At 55.1% G+C, this 19407-nt stretch overlaps 1 protein-coding gene across 1 annotated transcript in view; it reads right to left on the reverse strand.

The window, feature by feature from the left end:
* Window positions 1-17885, reverse strand: part of LHPP (phospholysine phosphohistidine inorganic pyrophosphate phosphatase) — a 128008-nt gene extending 110123 nt beyond the window's left edge. The window contains exons 1-2 of the mRNA XM_018041189.1: window positions 17661-17885; window positions 1072-1259 (exon numbers count right to left, since the gene is read on the reverse strand). Coding sequence (XP_017896678.1) covers window positions 1072-1259; window positions 17661-17785 — 313 coding nt within the window. The 5' untranslated portion in view covers window positions 17786-17885. The remainder of the gene's footprint in view (window positions 1-1071; window positions 1260-17660) is intronic.

Raw genomic sequence — 19407 nt, forward strand, 5'->3', positions numbered from 1 at the left:
AGACACAAGAGAACAGGCAACGAAGGGCATCTGGCTTCCCCCACAGCTTCTCGAGCTCCAACATCTGCCTGTTGGCCTCACTGATGAACGTCGTCTTCGAGGGGAACGCTGAGTTTCCCTCTCATCTCTGGTAGGTCCACCCCCACCCTCTGCCCCTGCCCCGGGGAGGGGAGGATTTTCTCTCTTAAATCTTTCTGTTACTTTAAGGACCTGTTCTAAAGACGCTGGCGAGGATCCCAGATCACAGAGGAAGCATTTCAAGAAAAACAGTTTCTAAAGGCTGGGCATGTCGCCCTCGACTGGTGCCAGAGCTGTGGACTCGGCCTCCAGATCTTCAGGAGCTCTCTCCATTTCTGGGAGTCCCCTACCCCTGTCCCGGGGTAGAAAAGCGTGCTTGCCTCTGCCGCAGGTTTGTAAATAACAACGCCAAGCACAGAGGAAGGAAGCAGGAAGGCTCTGTGCAACAACAGAAAAGTGTCCTGAATTCTGAAGCATGTACTGTCTCTTCTTTTTAAATATTCAGAAGGTGCCAGGTAATACTGTTCTTTCTTCTTCATTTCAGCAAAATTCCCAGCTGAGGGTCAAAGGGACTTTGTCATTGCCTTCAGACTGATGTTAGCAAGTGAACCTGTGCCATTAGCCAGAGCTTGGGGCTGGTTTTCACAAATACGGTTCTGAAACCTACAGACCTAGCTTTGTATCTGTTCTATTTGTCTGTCTGTCTTTCTCTCTCTCACACACAGACACAGACCCCAGAGGCTAAAATCTTGCCCCCCTTGACAATTTCCTGCCACCTTGCTGCATCCTGGATCACAGGAAACAGACCCAGGGTTTTCCTGCCTCCAGGGAGCCATATGGACCCTGCCTCTGACCACCACCCCACCCCACCCCGACTCCCAGGCCCAGGATGATGCCAGGATGGACGGGGCCAGGGTCCCAGCAGGGAGTCCCTGGGTTCCACCCCAAGGCCCACGGGTCTAACAAGGGCCAGGTGCTCCCTCTGTGTCCTCCCCAGCCCCCAGCTGGAGAGGGGGTGCCTTCACCTGCCCTGGGGGCCCAAGGGCGGCCTACCGTCATGGACAAGCAGGTGTGGCCGCAGGCCTCGCTGCTTCAGGATTAGGCAGGCAGCAGGGGCCGGGGCGGTCACCTCGCTCTCGGAGACGTCGAAGCCCAGCCGTTGCAGCAGCCCCACCAGGTCCGCCCGCGACTTCTGAGACTCGTTGGTACAAAATCTCACCTTCAGCCGGGACCGTTTCAGTCTACAGGGGGGGAGACAGGCCGGGGAGGGGGCTGTCAGCAGGCGGCCCGGCCACCCGGGGAGGGGCCTGGACGGGTGCTTCTTCTCCAGGGAGCAGTTCAGAGCAAGCCGGGTCTCCACGGGCCCCTGAGCTGGGCCTCGACAGCCTCGCCAGACCCTGGGGTTTCTGAGCTGGAGAAGACCCTTCTCATCCTTGCCGAGCTCGGCACACCTGAGATGCCCCAAGTTCCCACGTGACCTCTGCTTCTGCCTGGGACACGGCCATGTCCCTCCACCTGGGACACACCGCCTCTTCACATGTGCCAATCCACCCGCCTCCGGGAGCCAATCGATACCTCCCGGCACCACACCATGCCGCTCAGCCTGGTGGAGGTCCCCTCCAAGCGTCCTGACCACCCCTCCAGGCCCTCCCACCACAGTGAGCATCTCCACTGAGCATCTGAGCTGACCCCTGAGTATCCACATTTCTCCAAAATGAAAAGGCCGGGGGACCACGCCTGAGGTGTGCTGTCTCGCCACTGTCACTGAAGACAGGTCAGCTAGATGGAGTCATCAGGCGCACGGGTGAGCTAACGGGACGGAAGCCGGGGATGCCCGCGGCGTCAGCAGCTCCGACAGCCTGTCTGGGCTCACGGGAGGCCCTGCAGCCCCGCTGCACCTGGGCAGGCTCTGTGAAGGCCAAGTCACAAAAGCCGACGCCCAGAGAGAACCCAGGGAAATAACACTGAACCCTTCTGCTGACAGCGACTGAGCACCTACTGACTGGCACACGGACACGCCGCGGTGCCCGCAGGTGGGCTCTCTGACCCCAGAGCCCTCAGTCGGTGCGTGAGGTGGGAGACTGCACACAGGAGGGGCGCTGGGATCAGGACGAGAGGTGACAGGAAGGACCAAAGAGGTGAGGAGACAGGACGGCCAGGCAGCCTGGGCAGGTCAGGAGGCCTCCCTGGGGAGGAGACAGCTCTGGAGCTGAGACTGGAAGGGAGACAAAGGAACAAGGACCCCCAGAAGGAAGCGGGCCTTGCAACAGTCAGTGCTGCGGGTGAGGCCAGGCCCTGAGCAAAGGGGCCAGCGGGCCGCCAGCGGGCCGGCGACCCGGCCTGGTCCGGAGCACACGGCCCTCCCTGGAGGCACCCCAGGCCGTGGCGAGGGAGCCCTCAGATTTGGCATCTGCTGAGAGCATGTCAGAGGCCATGGAAGTCACCAGGCTGCAAGTCAGGAGGTCCGAGAAACCCTAGGGAAAAGGTGAAGGGTCTGCCCAACGTCCCCTTCTCTGCCCATCTGGGTGGCGCTGCCCTGCTCTGTCTCTAGGCTGCTCTTCTTTCTGACGCTAACCCGTATCTCCAGTCATCTCATGCTGGCATTTGTTCAGCGTCTCTCTCCCGGACTCGCGTGCTCCACGAGGTCAGGAACGAGGTCTGATGGCTGGGCCCGTGGAGGCCCCTGACAAGTGTTTGCTGAATGACTGAGTGATGGTAAGTCCAGATGACAGATGGTGAGAGGCACCCTGCCTTAGGACCATGCCTACTGCTTCCCCTAAGGATGCCCTGAGCCTGCACCCCCTTCACTGCACCCCATTCGGTGGTGAGGACATGCACCCCCACGTGACGGTGAGCCTCCAGACCCGCCAAGCGCCGGAGCCGACAGGTGAGACCTGGGAAGAAACGTCAGGCCCGACTGACAGCAGGGTGAACAAACGCAGACGGAGAGGCTGACAATGCCGTACAACCAGCAGCCCAGGTGATTCAGTCCTTTCTTAGTATTGGTCTTTCCTAATCAGGGGGTTATGAATTATCAATTACGCTTAGTGGTTAATTGCCCTTCATAAAGACAGCTTTTGTATTTTTAAATTAGGCAGTTAATATATTGTAACTAATAGCATCACCTTGTATATTACAGACAGATCTTCCACTGATTGGCGCCTGGGATGTGCGATCCGCACCCGAGTTAATGGAGCAGTTGAGGGAAGAAGGCAGCGGGTGCCGGGGGACTAATTATTGCTAATGGATTACGATGTGACCTTCTCAGAACAGTGAGCAATCGGTGTGACGGTGAGATGACAGGACCTCGCAGCTGCTATTCCAAACACAGCTCCGGTGCCCGTGACACACAGGTAAACAACAGAACTCACTGCAGACACTGTTCGCCGCCGACACACAACGTACATTTACTGAAGACATGTTGCTTTAAAATCAAAACTACTCAAATGGAGAAAGTAACAGGGAAACCTCTACACTATCATATGTAAAACAGATAGCCAGTGGGAATTTGCTGTATGACCCAGGGAACTCACACCAGGGCTCTGTGACCACCTAGAGGAGTGGGGTGGGATGGGAGGTGGGAGGGAGGTGAAAGCGGGAGGGGCCATATGTACACCTGTGGCTGATTCACGTTGTTGTATGGCAGAAACCAACACAACATTGTACAGTAATTATCCTCCAGTTAAAAATAAAATAAAATTACTAGTTTTAGGACTGAATCAGCCCCTGGACAGCAGTGGGAAATGCTCGGGGAAGGCCCCTCACTGCAGGTCTGTCCATTCATGTCCCTGACCACACCCTCTTTTCACTTTCTGGCATGAGTCCCAGGTCGTCTCTTCATTGTCCTTAATTACTAAAAGTAAAGAAAGTACTGGTTGGATGGATGCGTGCATGCTCGGTCCTGTCTGACTCTTTGCAACCCTTCGGACTGTAGCCTGCCAGGCTCCTCTGTCCATGGGATTCTCCAGGCAAGAAGACTGGCATGGGTTGTCATTTTCTCCTCCAGGGGATCTTCCCGACCCAGGGATCAAACAGTCATCTCCTGTGTCATCTGCATTGTAGGTGGATTTTTTTTTTTTTTTTTTTTACCACTGAACCATCAAGGAAGCCCTAGAGTATTATTCATTATTATTATTAAAAATAATAAAGGATGAATACATTACATTTAGCCTTGCCCTGGGGGTCGGTATCTGTGATCTGATGTCATCCTCACCCCTTGAGGGCAGAGCCCTCTTTGGACACCCTGTGTCCCTCACATGTACTCCCCAGGCCAGGAGCCTGGAGCGCACAAGGCGTTAAGCACCTGCCAAATTGAGTCTTCGAGCTATGGAGACAAGAACCAGGAGCCCGTCCCAGGGATGAGAAAATAGGAGCTCTGGGAGGCAGAGGCCTGAGAAGGTCACATAGCATATAACCTGCGGTGTCCCGGCCCTCATCTCATAGGCTGACCCCTCGGGAGATAAATGAAGGTTAGGAGAGGATGAAAGGGTGGGGCCAGGACAGGACAGGATCACAGCCAGAGACGACAGGGATCCCTCTGCAACCACAGAGAGGAGGCCATGTCAGGGCACAGTTGAAGGGAGCCACCTAGCAAGCCGGGAAGAGGGCTCCCCAAAAAAAACCCACCCTAGGGCACCTCAATCTCGGATGCCCAGACTTCAGGACTAGGGGCAGATAAACCTCTGTCACTGAGCCCCCCAGGCTTGTGGTACTCTGTTCTGGCAGACTAAGACAGCGGAGGACTCAAAGCCTTTGTGTCTCTTAGAGGAGCCGCTGCTTAATATCAGATTCAGCCTTGGAAGGCCTGGAACACACAAACCCAACGTCAGGAGAGCAGGAACCAGGCGTGGCTTCAGGGCCGAGGCAGAGCCTGCCATGGGCCTCCCAAGGGCAGCGAGCCCCAGAGTCGTCGGCATAGGGCTGGGCCCGGCTCCAGGACAGGCCAGGCCATCCCCGTCCCCTAACACCCCAGAACCCTGGGGACAGAGGGCCTACCGCAGGGCCCTGGCAGCCAGAGCAGGGCTCCGGCTGGACGTCCCCTCTGAGACCACAGCCACATTCTCAGTCCGCTTCCAGACTGCCTCCCGGGACCCCGCCTGGAGTGGGTGGGGACTTGCCCCTACTTCCCGTGGGCGCACCGGCTCTTTGAACTGACCTTTACCTCCTCCCAGAGGCCAGGACAAGCTCTGAGTGACAGTGTCGCCTGATGCCATTACCGATCATCACATGAGCGGGTCCCTTGCAAATCACCTTGGACCTCACACATCTGCTAGCTGTCGGCATCTGCCAGGGGCGCTCACCCGAAAATAATGGAAACCCTCTCATTGTCGCTCAGGAGCAGGTAGAGCGCTGGGACGATTACTGGACATCCTGGCTGACCTTGGCACAGCTCCACCACCTAGTGCCCTCTGGGCTCACCACAGAGGAGCTGGACAGCGGCAAGGAGGCTGCCCTGGAGAAGGCCCCTCGGAGCTCCGTCCCCAACCCACCCCAGCCACCTCTCACCTTCATCTGACCCCGAAGGCCCTCGCATCACCCTGAGTCTTTGCCGTCACCTATCCCCTATGGCAAATCCTACACATCCTTCAAAGCCTGGTTCGTATGTCCCTTCCTCCAGGAAGGCCCCCCAGACTTCTGTCCCCTCCCAGGCAGAGTCTGTCCCACTTGGCTTTCACAGCTCTTGAAACACGGCACTGCTTTTCTGTGAGAAGCACTTAAGTGATCCAAATTTTAATGGAACCAAGTCATTCTAGCACCCAGAGAACCTCGGGAGGGCTCACTGCCAATCCTGCCCGTGGGGAGCATTGCTTCAGTGTCTGTTAGGGTTAGGGTTAGGGCTGGAGTTGGGGTTAGGGTTAGGGAAAGCAGAGTGGACCCTCGTGAGTCCAGATGGGTAGACAGTAGGAGGGGCCTTTGCACAGCGATGATGCAGGGCAACTTGTGCCTTCCTGCAGCCGCGGGACAAATGCATATGAAAGAGGCTCTAATCCTGAGCGGGAGGCCAGGAGGTCAAGGAGCGACCTGGAGGTGCTCCAGGGCCTGATGACTAGGGCTGTGGCACCTCCACAGGCTATTTCTTCTCCCTGGAGCTCAGTTTCCTCATCCGGAAGATGGGATGATAACAGCCTCACATGCGGAAGCTCCAGGGAGATCTTCGAGGTGCCGGCTTGGGCCTGGCCCATGGTCAGAGCTCACTTAGTGTGTGTGGAGAACGTCGGCCAGTAAGTGGCCAGCAGACAGGCTCCCCGATCTCATTCCCTGCCTCCCCTCCCCGCCCCCATTGCCCAGAGCAGGCAGGGCCCACCCCCACTACGCTCCAGCCACCCCATCACCAAGCAGAGAGGGCCCCGCTGCTGGCAGGCCCTCCCATCCGCTGCTCCTACACCTGGGCCTCCCAGGAGCATGGGCTGGGTCCTACTGACAGGGGTGGGAGGGAAATGGGTCGGGGTCTGGAAGGCTAGGCTAATAGTGACTCCAAACCTTATTCCCACCCCGAGTAGAGGGACCCCTCACAGGATGGTGAAGGAGAGGAGGCCTCAAGCTGGGTGGGCTCCTGGGCGTGCTGACAGGTCGAACTTGAAGCGACAAACGATGGTAGGGGATGGTGACTTCTCCCGACCACAGAGAAAGCAGGGTCCATGTCCTTTAATTTACGTGCCCCTGGGCTGGTCTTCATGGAACAACAGACTGGTTCCAATCGAGAAAGGAGTACATCAAGGCTGTATATTGTCACTCGGCTTATTTAACTTATATGCAGAGTACATCATGAGAAACAGTGGGCTGGACGAAGTACAAGCTGGAATCAAGATTGCCGAGAGAAATATCAATAACCTCAGATATGCAGATGACACCACCCTTTTGGCAGAAAGCGAAGAACTAAACAGCCTCTTGATGAAAGTGAAAGAGGAGAGTGAAAAAGTTGGTTTAAAGCCCAACATTCAGAAAACAAAGATCGTGGCATCCAGTCCCATCACTTCACGGCAAATAGATGGGGAAACAGTGGAAACGGTGGCTGACTTTATTTTTTGGGGCTCCAAAATCACTGCGGATGGTGACTGCGGTCATGAAATTAAAAAACGCTTACTCCTTGGAAGGAAAATTATGACCAACCTAGACAGCATATTAAAAAGCAGAGACATTAGTCAACAGAGGTCCGCCTAGTCAAGGCCATGGTATTTCCAGTAGTCATGTATGGATGTGCGAGTTGGACTACAAAGAAAGTTGAGTGCCGAAGAATTGATGCTTTTGAACTGTGGTGTTGGAGAAGACTCTTGAGAGTCCCTTGGACTGCAAGGAGATCCAGCCAGTCCATCCTAAAGGAGATCAGTCCTGGGTGTTCATTGGAAGGACTGATGTTGAAGCTGAAACTCCAATACTTTGGCCACCTGATGCGAAGAGCTGACTCATTTGAAAAGACCCTGATGCTAGGAAAGATTGAAGGCAGGAGAAGAAGGGGATGACAAAGGATGAGATAGTTGGATGGCATCACTGACTCAATGGACATGGGTTTGGGTGGTCTCCAGGAGTTGGTGATGGACAGGGAGGCCTAGCGTTAGTTCATGGGGTCACAAAAAGTCAGACACGACTGAGCAACTGAACTGAACTGAACTGTGCTGGTCTTCACAAGAGCTGTGTGAGGTCCACCAGCCCACCCTGGGCTGAAGTCTCTACCGGGGACCATCTCCACGTCCAGCGGCCTGGAGCGCTGACCTGAGACGGGAGAAACACGCCAGGAGGGGTGGAAGGAGGGGACAGGAAGAGCATGTTCCCCACATTCCCGCCTCCCTGACCCACACTGCCTGCTCTGCGCCCCTACCCCAGGGGCCACAACTCAACTCTCCCCCACTACCTGGTGGAAACAAGCTCCTCTTTCCATCAAAAATGACCACAGCTGCAGATAAATGAATCTCTGTAGTTCAGGTTTCCAAGAGAAGGAAAGGACATCTGCAACACCCTGGGGGGCAGTCATTATGAACTGAAACCCAGGCAGCAGCGCCCAGTGAAGATCCTCAGAGAACAGAAGTCCTGGTTGTCCCATCTCACGGCCTCCAGATCTTTGTTACATGGCGGGGCTCCATGGCAGCGCCAGCCACTGTCTGACGTTGAGATCGGTGGCTGCTTCCCTTTTGGAAAGCCACGGAGACAGACGGCACACACTGGGAAAACTGAAACATGCAAAGAGCCTATTTGTTCTAAGGACTCGCTATTTTATCACAGGGTCACATGGGAGCCCAGGTGCAGAGCAGGGGCAGTCCTGCAGCGAGAAATACCGTCATTTAAAAAAAAAAGAAAGGAAAGGAGGGAGGTGGTGGGGAGAGGGAGAAAGAAAGAGAAAGAATGAGGGAGGGAAGAAGGAAGGAAGAAGGAGGAAAAAAAAGAAAAATCATTCTCGCACACCAAGGGGCAGCCACATTGATTCTGGGAGGAGCCCGGCCCAGCTCCCCGTGTGCCCAGATGAACGGGCATCAGCTTGGGGTCAAGGAGCTGCCCTCTAGTTGCAGCACGGACAGAAGGGCTTTTGCCACTTGAGAAGGGGGTCTGGCTTCCCAGCTGAGGTCCTGGGCCAGGCATCCCTGGGCCAGACTCAGGGGTCTGAAATCCCAGCCGTGAAATGGGGTAGCGCCCAGCCTCCCAGCTCTTCGGCGGGGAGGGGCACAGTGGGCCCAAGAGGAGCCCTAGCACATGCTGACGTCACCAGGGGCCGTGACACAGGGCTGCCGAAAGCCTCTGCCAGAAGCACCAGCTGGGCCTGCTGTACCTCCTGCTTCTTTCCACCAGAGCAGACCTTTCGGCCAGCCTGCGACAGCCCGCTGTGGGGTCCCGGGAGGTCCCTGCCCACTCTCCATCTGGCCCTCTGCTGGGCAAAGTGTGTCGTCAAGAGTGCAGGCAAGAAACAGGAGTCCAAAGGCTGGACGGAGAGAAGAGAGAACGTAGGCGGTGACGCACGCAGGTGTCCCTGGCTGAGCCTCAAGGTGGGCCAGCCAGCCGGCGACCTCAGGGGACAGCGGAGGAGGGGGAGACAGTCAAACAGAAATGTCGGGCAGGCCCAGAGCCAGGGCCCTTGCGAAACGTGGGCACACCTTCCCCGCCCGGGGCCAACCCCCACTGCCATCCAGTGAGTTCTCGCTCTGACTTGCCTGAGCCTCTGAGCTCGGATCAGAGAGTCACACCGAGCGAGCTCACAGCATCGCTTTACTAGTTAAGATAAACGAAATTTAGAATCAGATGCGCGGGAACTCACAAACCAGAAGAGACTTGGAGACTGTCCAGCCTAGTGGTTCCTCTCACAGAGTGGGAGACCGAGGCCCAGAGGGACACGAGGCGCTTTTTAAAGGACACGTTTTCAGGAGCCAAGGGGTCTGTGGACCACTCCCCAGCCTTGCAAGGTTAGCTGGCAGTCAGTTCTCCCCTGATGTGGTCACTGGCTGGTCACGGGCTGGGCACTGCAGGGGACAGAGACCAGGTATTCTTGGGGTAAGGGGGCCTCAGCTCGGGAAGCAGACACACCCACAGCACCTCCACCATCCTGTCCCTGTGTGAGACCAAGGCTTATCACTTAACCCTCTCCAACCTCAGTTTCCACTTCTGTAAAATGGGGCATTGGCAGAAGCTACTTGACAGGACTGTTATGAAGCACGTTGCAAATGCTCCGTGAATGATGATGGTGGTAACAAAGACAACCACACCTCTGGCAGGCCCAGGGCTGGGTGCTGGGGACATTCAGGCCCTCAAGGCAGGCAACTGAACGGGAAGCCAGATGCTCAGGGCACCTGGGACAGCAGATGAGCTGGGGCAACCGATAAGAAAGAAGGCATAGTTCAACCAGCGAAGGGAGCCAGGGGGTGGGTGGGTGGGGAACCGAGGCTGGCTGTCCTGCCAGATGTCCCCAGGACATCCAGGATGGACAGCCCCAAGGGCAGTTACAACAGCTTCCAGATGAAACAGACGCACAGAAAGCCTAAAGAACTTGCCGGAGACCACATTACAGCCACAGTGCTGGGCTGGGACTTGGACCCAGGACCCTGCCCGCCAGAGCGAACTCCTACCTTCTGGGGTTGGGGAGTGCGGCACCTGCCCCAGCAGGGGTGCTGACCCCCCCTCTCTGAGCAAGTCCCAGGCCCGCCCCGCTCCACTCATGCACTGAGTGGGACTGCTCCCAAGGAGGAGGCACTTCTGCTTGTGAAGATTAAACTGTAGACGTTATGCAACAAGCACTCAGCCTGGGAGAGGGCCACTGTGCACTCGCCCCCTCCCGGGCCCCCAGCTCTGAAGCCAGCCCCTGACATCAGCAGCACGGTGGGGCATTCTGGACAAACGCCCCTTGTCCAAGGTCCAGGCTGACTCAGCAGAGCTGTTTCTGGCATCAATGAACTCAGAACAAGTGGCCTGTCCCCTCTGAGAGCCTCAAGAGCCCCTCCAGCAGGCACTGGGCCACACCTGGGGGATGGGGCGAGGGGACACAGGGAGCCACTTCCAGTTGGCTGTGTCCGTGGGGTCTGATGGAGTGAGGTGGGGGTGGTGCTGACCATCAAGGAAGCCAAGCTTCAGACAAGCCCCCTGGCCCCTCGGGCCCTAAGGCCTGAGGGGTGGGGCCTGACTTTCATAGGGTCACAGGGCTTGTGTGCACATTTGGAAGCAGCGGCCGCGGGTCTGTGAGTCCCGGGTGGCAATTGCTTTATGGGGCTGCTCGGCCAAGGCGGGCCCTGCTTCCTTCCGCTGCCGCGAAAAGGCTGGGCCAAGGGGGCCCCCGCAGCTGTGCTTTAGTGCCCGAGACAGGATGCAGTAAATGCCCCCCTCCCCGCCTTTCACATGCAGATGCCTCCGGGGCTCCCTTTGTGCGGGGCAGCCCCCGCTGTGCCACGCCCTGCCTCTGAATGGCTCCCCTTGGGGAGCCCAACTGCCCAAGGATGGACTCCAATAAAGGGCCTGCTGGGGGGACCCAGGCCAGTTACAGATGTCCCGGGACCACGCCCACCACAAGCCCCGGGGCAGTAATCGGGCCCCACCTGGCCTACCCAGTGGCTCGAGGAGGCCTGGATCTCCTGCTCTCCCATCTGGGACACGACTGGCCCAGAGGACAGGTCCAGAGCCTGGCTTACACGTCACTGGTTCCACGTGGCCAGGCTCCCCGACCTCGGCTCCCATTTCCGCAGCGGTTCAGTCTCTCTCCCTCTGACACTTGCCTTCTGGGTGCTGTTTACGCTGCTCTCCCCCGGGCGGTCAGCCTCCCTGGGGGCAGGGACTTCCATCTGCCCCACTCACTGCCCCTGGCCCAGGGCCTCCAGCTGTGTCTCTAGCATGGAAGACTGTGAAAGTGAAAGTGTGGGGCGCTCAGTTACTCAGTTGTGGCCCCGTGGGCTGCCCACCAGGCTCCTCTGTCCATGGGATTCTCCAGGCCAGAATACTGCAGTGCGTAGCCTTTCCCTTCTCTAGGGGATTTTTCCCGTCCCAGGGATCGAACCTGGGTTTCCTGCATTGCAGGCAGATTCTTTACCATCTGAGTCACCGGGGAAGCCTAGTATAAAGAAAAGTGAGAAGTGAAAGTCGCTCAATCGTGTCTGACTCTTTGAGATCCCATGGACTATACAGTCCATGGAATTCCCCAGGCCAGAATACTGCAGTGGGTAGCCTTTCCCTTCTCCAGGGGATCTTCCCAACCCAGGGATCAAACCCACGTCTCCCACATTGCAGGCGGATTCTTCACCAGCTGAGCCATCAAAAGCACTTGACAAACACGTGAACGAAAAAATGAACAAGTGCATCTTTGATGAGAAGCCGTGAGGTACTGCAGGGAAAACTGGGGCTTGGAGCCGGGTGGACGGGCTTCGGGGGTGCAGAGGAGGCAGTCCCGGTTCAATGACTTTTCCCATTTGTGCCAGTTTCTGAAACTCTCTGAGCCTCAGGCTCTGCTTGGAAACGCACTGGTTGTGAAGGTAGCTTGTGCGATCAAACATCTGCCTGGGACATAGCAGGCCTCCCGACCATCACTGGTGATGCTATTATTGTGGTCCATACTGTCTTAAAAGGACTTCCCCGGTGGCTCAGTGGTAAAGAATCTGCCTGCCAAGGCAGGAGACTCGGGTTCCATCCCATGGCAACCCACTCCAGTATTCTTGCCTGGAGAATCTCACTGACAGAGGAGCCTGGCAGGCTAAAGTCCACAGGGATGCAAAGAGTCGGACACGACTTAGCGATTAAACAACAACAGCATCTTAAAAAGCAAAGCTGATATTCCCCATGTGCTCTGTATCCCCCAAAAGGTGGGGATTTTTTCAAAAGCTGGGGACACCTGTCACCACGGACAGCTAGGAAGAGGAGCAGCGAGTCGCCTCCCCCGCACCGGGGTTTCCAGAACAGAAGGTGCGGTTTGGGCACCCATGGCAATAGGGAGACATCTTGGAGGCAAGCACCCCCCAGGGTCCCGGGGACCCCATCATCGCTCGGGCTCTGCTCTCACCCCAGGGACTTCCTCTGAGCTCCCCGCGACTTCAAAGCCAGCCTCGCATATCAAGGAGCCCAGAGAGGGCAGGGTGCGGCTACAAAACAATTACAGAGAGCGATGCAAGCCCAGGGGTCTCCACCGAGGCCAGCAAGGCAGGGCCCGCCAGCCAGGAGAGCTTATTCCTGGCTCAGCCACTAAGAGAGGGCAAGAGTGTCCCAAAGACTGACATCCCCAGGGACACTCCAGGAGCAGGCAGGTTTTACTGGGGAGGGGATCCACACACGCTCGCTGCCAGGAGGGTCTGGACACGGGGCTCCGGCGGCACCCACAGGAGGGCGGGGGCCGCTCCCTTGGGCCTGAATGTGATCAGTTGGCCATGGGAGGCCTGGGTCTGAGTGGAGGGGCCTAGTCTTTGGAGAGAAAAGAATCTTGAGCCAGAGGGTGCTGCAGTGTGTGTGGGGAGGGTGGGGGGAGCAGTTCTGTGGATGCTCGGCTGCTAAGGGGCTGGTCAGGGGAAAATCCACCCAAAGTCTATGTAACTGGGAGTATGGAGGTGAGGTGGGCGGAGGGGGAGAAGGGGCCACACAGGTCCCTTGGCAAGGCCCTGGTGGGTGGGGAAGAGTTGTGGGGACGGGTGTGGTCCTATGCCAGGGAGCCCCAGGGTGGTTCAGATCTCCAGGCCTCCTTCTCCAGGCCCCTGGGCAGCATGATGGTCAATCACCAGAAACAATCCTGCGCTCGATGGGGAAGGCACTTCTCCCCTCTCAGCTGGGATGCATTTGAGGACTATTCCTACAGCCTGCTATTATATGGCTGCTAGACTGATACAGTGTCGCTGCTATCAGAGACACTCCAGTCAGATAAATCAGTTGAATTAAAGCAGACCAAGATGAGGCTTCCCTGGTGGCTCAGACGGTAAAGCGTCTGCCTGCAACGTGGGAGACCCGGGTTCGATCCCTGGGTCGGGAAGATCCCCTGGAGAAGGAAATGGCAACCCCCTCCAGTACCCTTGCCTGCAAAATCCCATGAACGGAGGAGCCTGGCAGGCTACAGTCCACGGGGTCACAAAGAGTCAGACACAACTGAGCAACTTCACTTTTCCTTTCCTTTAAGACAAAAGGTGTCCCGAGGGTCTGTCAGGGGGCACACCAGTCCAAACCCTCTGTGGTTAATGGAGCAGGGATCAACCCCCTAGAGTCACACCCGGGGGTGTGGGCAGACTGTGGGACAGCCTGTCGGGGGAGCATCACCCAGGGAGGCTGCTAGAGAGAAGACCCCCGCCCTTTTTCAATACCCGTGTCTCCCTCAAAGGACTCTACGCGCAGGTGCAGCACAGAGGGTAGGAGTGGGGCGGACCTACATTCTCATGGTCCCAGGGCTATCCCAGCGGAGACCTGGCAAGCCCTGGGCCGCAGTGGCTTCGGCTGACCAAGGGAGATAACAGCCACCTCCCAGCAGCGGGGTACGAGCGACACGGATACCCAGCACAGAGGAAGTGCTCCCTGAGGGATCCCTAGAGCCACACTGGCCCAGGAAGGGTGCACCCCAGACCCATGCTACTGACTGGAAAGCAAGGGCTCATAATCAGCCCGACCTCCTCCAAGGCCATTGCTGAAGCTACTCTGTGCTTCTCCGCAGAAGGTGGACAGATGGGACTGAGGCTCTGTCCATATCCTTGACCTCCTTTACGACTCCGGTTTCTAGAAGCAAAAATGACCTTGCGAAGATGCCAAGGACTCACAAACCCATGTGTTTGTAAGGAACGGAGCCACGGGGACGCTCACATACACCACTTTGGGAAATGACCCAACAGCATCTTCTAGTGACGATTATAGGCCTATCTTAGGATCGGCAAGTCCACCCCTGGGTCTGTGCCCAGCAGAAACGCAACCATGCATTCACCAAAGACATGTTCTAGAATGTTTGTGGCAGCGCTACTGAAAATAACTGAAAATGGGTAACTACACCCCCCTCAGGAGAAGAGATGAGTATTTTACTTTAATGTAAAGATGCTTTTAAATGGCCCTAAATTTAAAATAATTAAAAGCACATACAACAGGAATTCCTATATGAACGTGGGAAGTGAGATTTACATGGCACACTCCTAGGGTCTATCGTGAGCCAGGCTCTGCGTCAAGAGCCATCATCGCACCTGCCTGCACCCCCCGCTGGCCCCTCTCCATCTCATCAGGTGCTGCAGTCCCAACACCAGAGCCGTTCTTCACTTCATCTTCTCCCTGGACCCCACGATATCCCATACACTGGCTGGTCCCATTGGTCCGACTCCCCACAATATCCCATACATCCAGTGGGCCAAGGTCCCACTGGTCCTGCTCCCAAAAGGTCTCGTGAGTTCCCCTCCTTCTCTTCCTCTCCACCCACTGGCCCACGCCCCTCCGTGTCTCCCTGGACCACACAAGGATCTCACAGCTGGCGGCTCTCCTGTTTCCTCTGGAGCCCTGCCGTCTGCCCCACTGACAGCTGGTTCTGTGCTTTGCAGACAGAGATCTTCTTAAAAGAGTTGGTGGGAGTGGGGGTAGGGAAATGCGGCATTTTTTCCAGCTTTACTGAGACAAAATTCGGAAAATACTCCTTTTTTGGTATCCTGAACAGGAAAATACATCCACATGGTTCAAAAACATGTAAAAATGTTTATACACCAAGTTAGCCAGGGAAGAGTCTTGTTCCCACGCCTTCCTGCAGCCACCGCAGCTCTTCACACAGTGAAGTTCTTCCCTCCAGCTTCCTTATGCAAACATACTAGCAGGCACACATGCTTGCATTTCTACCTTTTCCACCCAAAGGACAGCACAGAGCACATCCCGTCTACATGGGACGCCTATACGGCAGGGGTGCTCATTCGTTTTTATACAGCACAGAACTTCACTGATAGACTGAGACTGTAACACTCCCCTTGTGACGGACAGTTGAGGTGCTTCTAGTCTTTGGCTCTCTCACAGGCACTGCCACAAACGCCCTCCCACCCAGGTCATTTCTCACAGATCAGGCAGATGCTGATAGATAACGCCAAATGCGTCTTCCATAAGCAATGTAAGATGAGAGTCTAGATTTTGGGGCAGAGCTAGAAAGTTCTTCTCCCACTCCAAGATTTCAAAGGGAATCTCTGCTGTTTTCATTTGGTACTTGTATAAAACTAAACCGCTAGTTGCTCAGTTGTGTCCAACTCTTTGCAACCCCATGGCCTGTAGCCTGCCAGGATCTGCGTGTAGTCTGCCAGGCAAGAATATCAGAATGGGCTGCCATTTCCTTCTCCAGGGTATCGTCCTGACCCAGGGATTAAAGCCGGGTCTCCTGCACTGCAGGCAGATTCTTCACCATCTAAGCCACCAGGGAACCTGGTACTTATATACTTTCACTTCTTATATTTTAATTTCTTTAAAACATAAATCAGATGCCATGACACTCTTGCCTAAAATCTTCAGTGACTTTTCCCTGCACTCAGGATGGAACCCAAACAGCTCTGCCCGACTCACAAGGCTGCAGCCAGACTCTGCCACCCTCCCATCCTCACTCGCCCTTCAGTTCTGTGAAGGGGAACCTGCCACGCTCTCCTCCTCAGGTTTTGAAGCCACTGTTCCCCCAGATGGAAGGCACTTCCTCCTTCCCTGCACCATGATGGACCCTCTTACTTTCTGGTTCTGAGATGCCAATGGCAATTACAAAGCCCGGGGTCCAGTGGTGCCACCAGCAGTCCTGGCAGTGTCCTCGGTGCATAAGACTAACGGGCAAGATGCCCTCCTACTGTCTAAGCAGATGGTCAGTGCAGTCCACCCAAGTCATAGTAATTTAAAATTTCTGGTAACCACAATAACAAAGATCAAAAGAAGCAGGTAGAATTATTAAATATATTTTATTTTGGCTAACACATTCAAATTACTATCATTTCAAACATGTAACCAATACAAAATGATATAATGAACTTTTTACATTTTTCTCACTAAGTCTTTTTCTCAATCATATGCAAAGTATATCATGAGAAATGCTGGGCTGGATGAAGCACACGCTGGAATCAAGATTGCCGGAAGAGATATCAATAACATCAGATATGCAGATGACCCCACACTTAAGGCAGAAAGTGAAAAAGAACTAAAGAGCCTCTTGATGAGAGTAAAAGAGGAAAGTGAAAAAGTTGGCTTAAAGCTCAACATTTAGAAAACTAAGATCATGGCATCTGGTTCCATCACTTCATGGCAAATAGATGGGGAAACAGTGGAAACAGTGACAGACTTTATTTGGGGGGGCTCCAAAATCACTGCAGATGCTGACTGCAGCCATGAAATTAAAAGACCCTTACTCCTTGGAAGAAAAGTTATGAACAACCTAGAGAACATATTAAAAAGCAGAGACATTACTTTGTCAACAAAGGTCCATCTAGTCAAAGCTATGGTTTTTCCAGTAGTCATGGATGTGAGAGCTGGACTATAAAGAAAGCTGAGTGCTGAAGAAATTGATGTTTTTGAACTGTGGTATTGGAGAAGACTCTTGAGAGTCCCTTGGACTGCAAGGAGATTCAACTAGTCCATCCTAAAGGAAATCAGTCCTGAATATTCATTGGAAGGACTGATGCTGAAGCCGAAACTCCAATACTTTGGCCACCTGATGCGAAGAACTGACTCATTTGAAAAGACCCTGATACTGGAAAAGATTGAAGGCAGGAGAAGGGGACAACAGAGGAGGAGACGGTTGGATGGCATCACCGACTCAATGGACCTGAGTTTGGGTAAACTCCGGCAGTTGGTGATGGACAGGGAGGCCTGGCGTGCTGCAGTCCATGGGGTCGCAAAGAGTCGGACACGACTGAGCGACTGAACTGAACACTAAGTCTTTGAAATCTGCTGTGGACTACACACTTAGCATATCCGAACTCAGACTAGCCCAATTCCAAAGACTCAGCAACAAGCAGCAAGGGGCTACCCTGCTGGACAGTGGAGCAACTCTAACCAGCAGAGCCCCACGATCGCCCAGGGGTGCCGGACCGCTGGCGCAACCCGAAACGCCTCAGGGTTCTTCAGGGGCCGGCAAATGGGGTCCCGGGTCCGGAGGGCCGGCCCTCTGCCTGCCCCGCGGGGCGGGGCCAAAGCAGCAGCAGTAGCCCCGCCCCGTCCCCCGCCCGCCCCGGGCCGGTGGCCCTCGGGACCCGGCTGAGCTCAGCGCCCGGCGCCCAGCACGGCCCACTCACCTCGCCACCGCCTCCACGGAGCCGGCGATCGCCGCGCCGCCGCCCTCACCACCGTCGTATAAGACGCCCGAGATGTCCAGCAGCACCCCGCGCACGCCGGCCAGCAGCTCGCCCCACGCGGCCATCGCGACCCGCCCCCGCTGCAGCTCGGGCCCTCGCGTCCCAACCTACGGCGAACGCTGCCGCTGTGGTAGCCGCGCAAGGGCTCCTGGGAAGTGTAGTCCCAATCCCCGCGGGGTGGGGCGGGGCTCGAGTGGCGGGGCTGGGCTGGGGCTGAAGGGACGGGGCGGGGCTAGGGCTGGGGCTGGAGGGGCGGGGCGAGGCGGGGCGAGTCGCAAAGCCAGGGAGACAGGTGCGCTTCTTCCGCACTCCCCTAAATGAGAGCCTTTTGACTGGAGATCCGTGGACAAAGATGAGGAAGAGCGGGAAAACAACCCCCCCCTGGGAAATAGCCAACCCTCCCCCCCCGACCCCGAGAATTAGAGCAAGGCCATCCACTCCAGTGTTCTTGCTTGGAGAATCCCAGCGACGGTGGAGCCTGGTGGGCTGCCGTCTATGGGGTCGCACAGAGTCGGACACGACTGACGCGACTTAGCAGCAGCAGTTGGGACTACAAGGAGGCACCTATATAAAAGTAACAAAAATGAATGAGAACAGGAAAAGATTATCTTTGGTATTCCCACCCTCTGTCCGGACCGCAGTTCTAAAAGCAACAGCGATACTTGGGTGCTTTGACCGGATAATCCTGCGCCCCTGAGAAACAGTGTTAAGAAAGTGAGCCTAAAGGCCATGTCTGCAGTGTGAGCTGTGATGCCAAAACAAGCTGAAAGACAGGGACTAGAATTGCTCAAGAAGTAAGATGGCTCCTGAAAGAAATACTGTGCCATCAAAAAGAAGGCTACATGCTTGTGTTATAACATTATATGAAAAAGCAGAATGCAAAACTGAATGTAGGGACTTCCTGGTGGCCCAGTGGTAAAGAATTTTCCTTGCAAGGCGTGGGACACAGGTTCGATCTCTGGTTGGGGGGCTAAGATTCCCACATTCTGGGGAGCAACTAATCTCGTTTACCACGATGAGGGTTTGTGCACCCCCTCTGTGTGCCCTATGGAAGGATCTTTCATGACACAATGAAGATCTCACATGCTGCAACTAAGATCCAATACAGCCAAACTAATAAATTAATTAATTTAAAAAAAAAACACCAAATGCAGACCCCTGCCTGCAAAACTAAGGATGCATAGGAATAAGGCTGAAAAGGAAATGGGAATATTGCAATGTGTTTGCCCAGTGAGATTTTTGGATGAATTTTTACATTCTATTTAATGTTACATCATTTTTGTAGTAAGTAAAAGTTGACAGAAAAGGGGAAGAATTTCCTTGACCACCCCTCTGACCAAGTGTTTAAAGTGAAACTTGAAAGAATTTGACTTCTCTTGGCCTGAGTTAGCTTTAAGGTTTCAAAAGAAGACCATTCAAAAAATAAAATAAAATAAAAAAGAAGACCATATTCCCATGCCACTTTGTCTCAGTCTCTGGAGTTACAGAGAGGATGAAGAATTCATCAGAATATTAGAACTTGGACCCAGTTCAGTGAGTCGTGCATGTCATGTTGGTAAGTTTACTGGGGAAACTGCAGTCTGCTGACCTTATTAAAAGATGCTTACTCCTTGGAAGGAAAGTTATGACCAACCTAGATAGCATATTGAAAAGCAGAGATATTACTTTGCCAACAAAGGTCCGTCTA

Source organism: Capra hircus, chromosome 26 (genome assembly GCF_001704415.2).
Source record: "Capra hircus breed San Clemente chromosome 26, ASM170441v1, whole genome shotgun sequence".
Taxonomy (NCBI): domain Eukaryota; kingdom Metazoa; phylum Chordata; class Mammalia; order Artiodactyla; family Bovidae; genus Capra; species Capra hircus.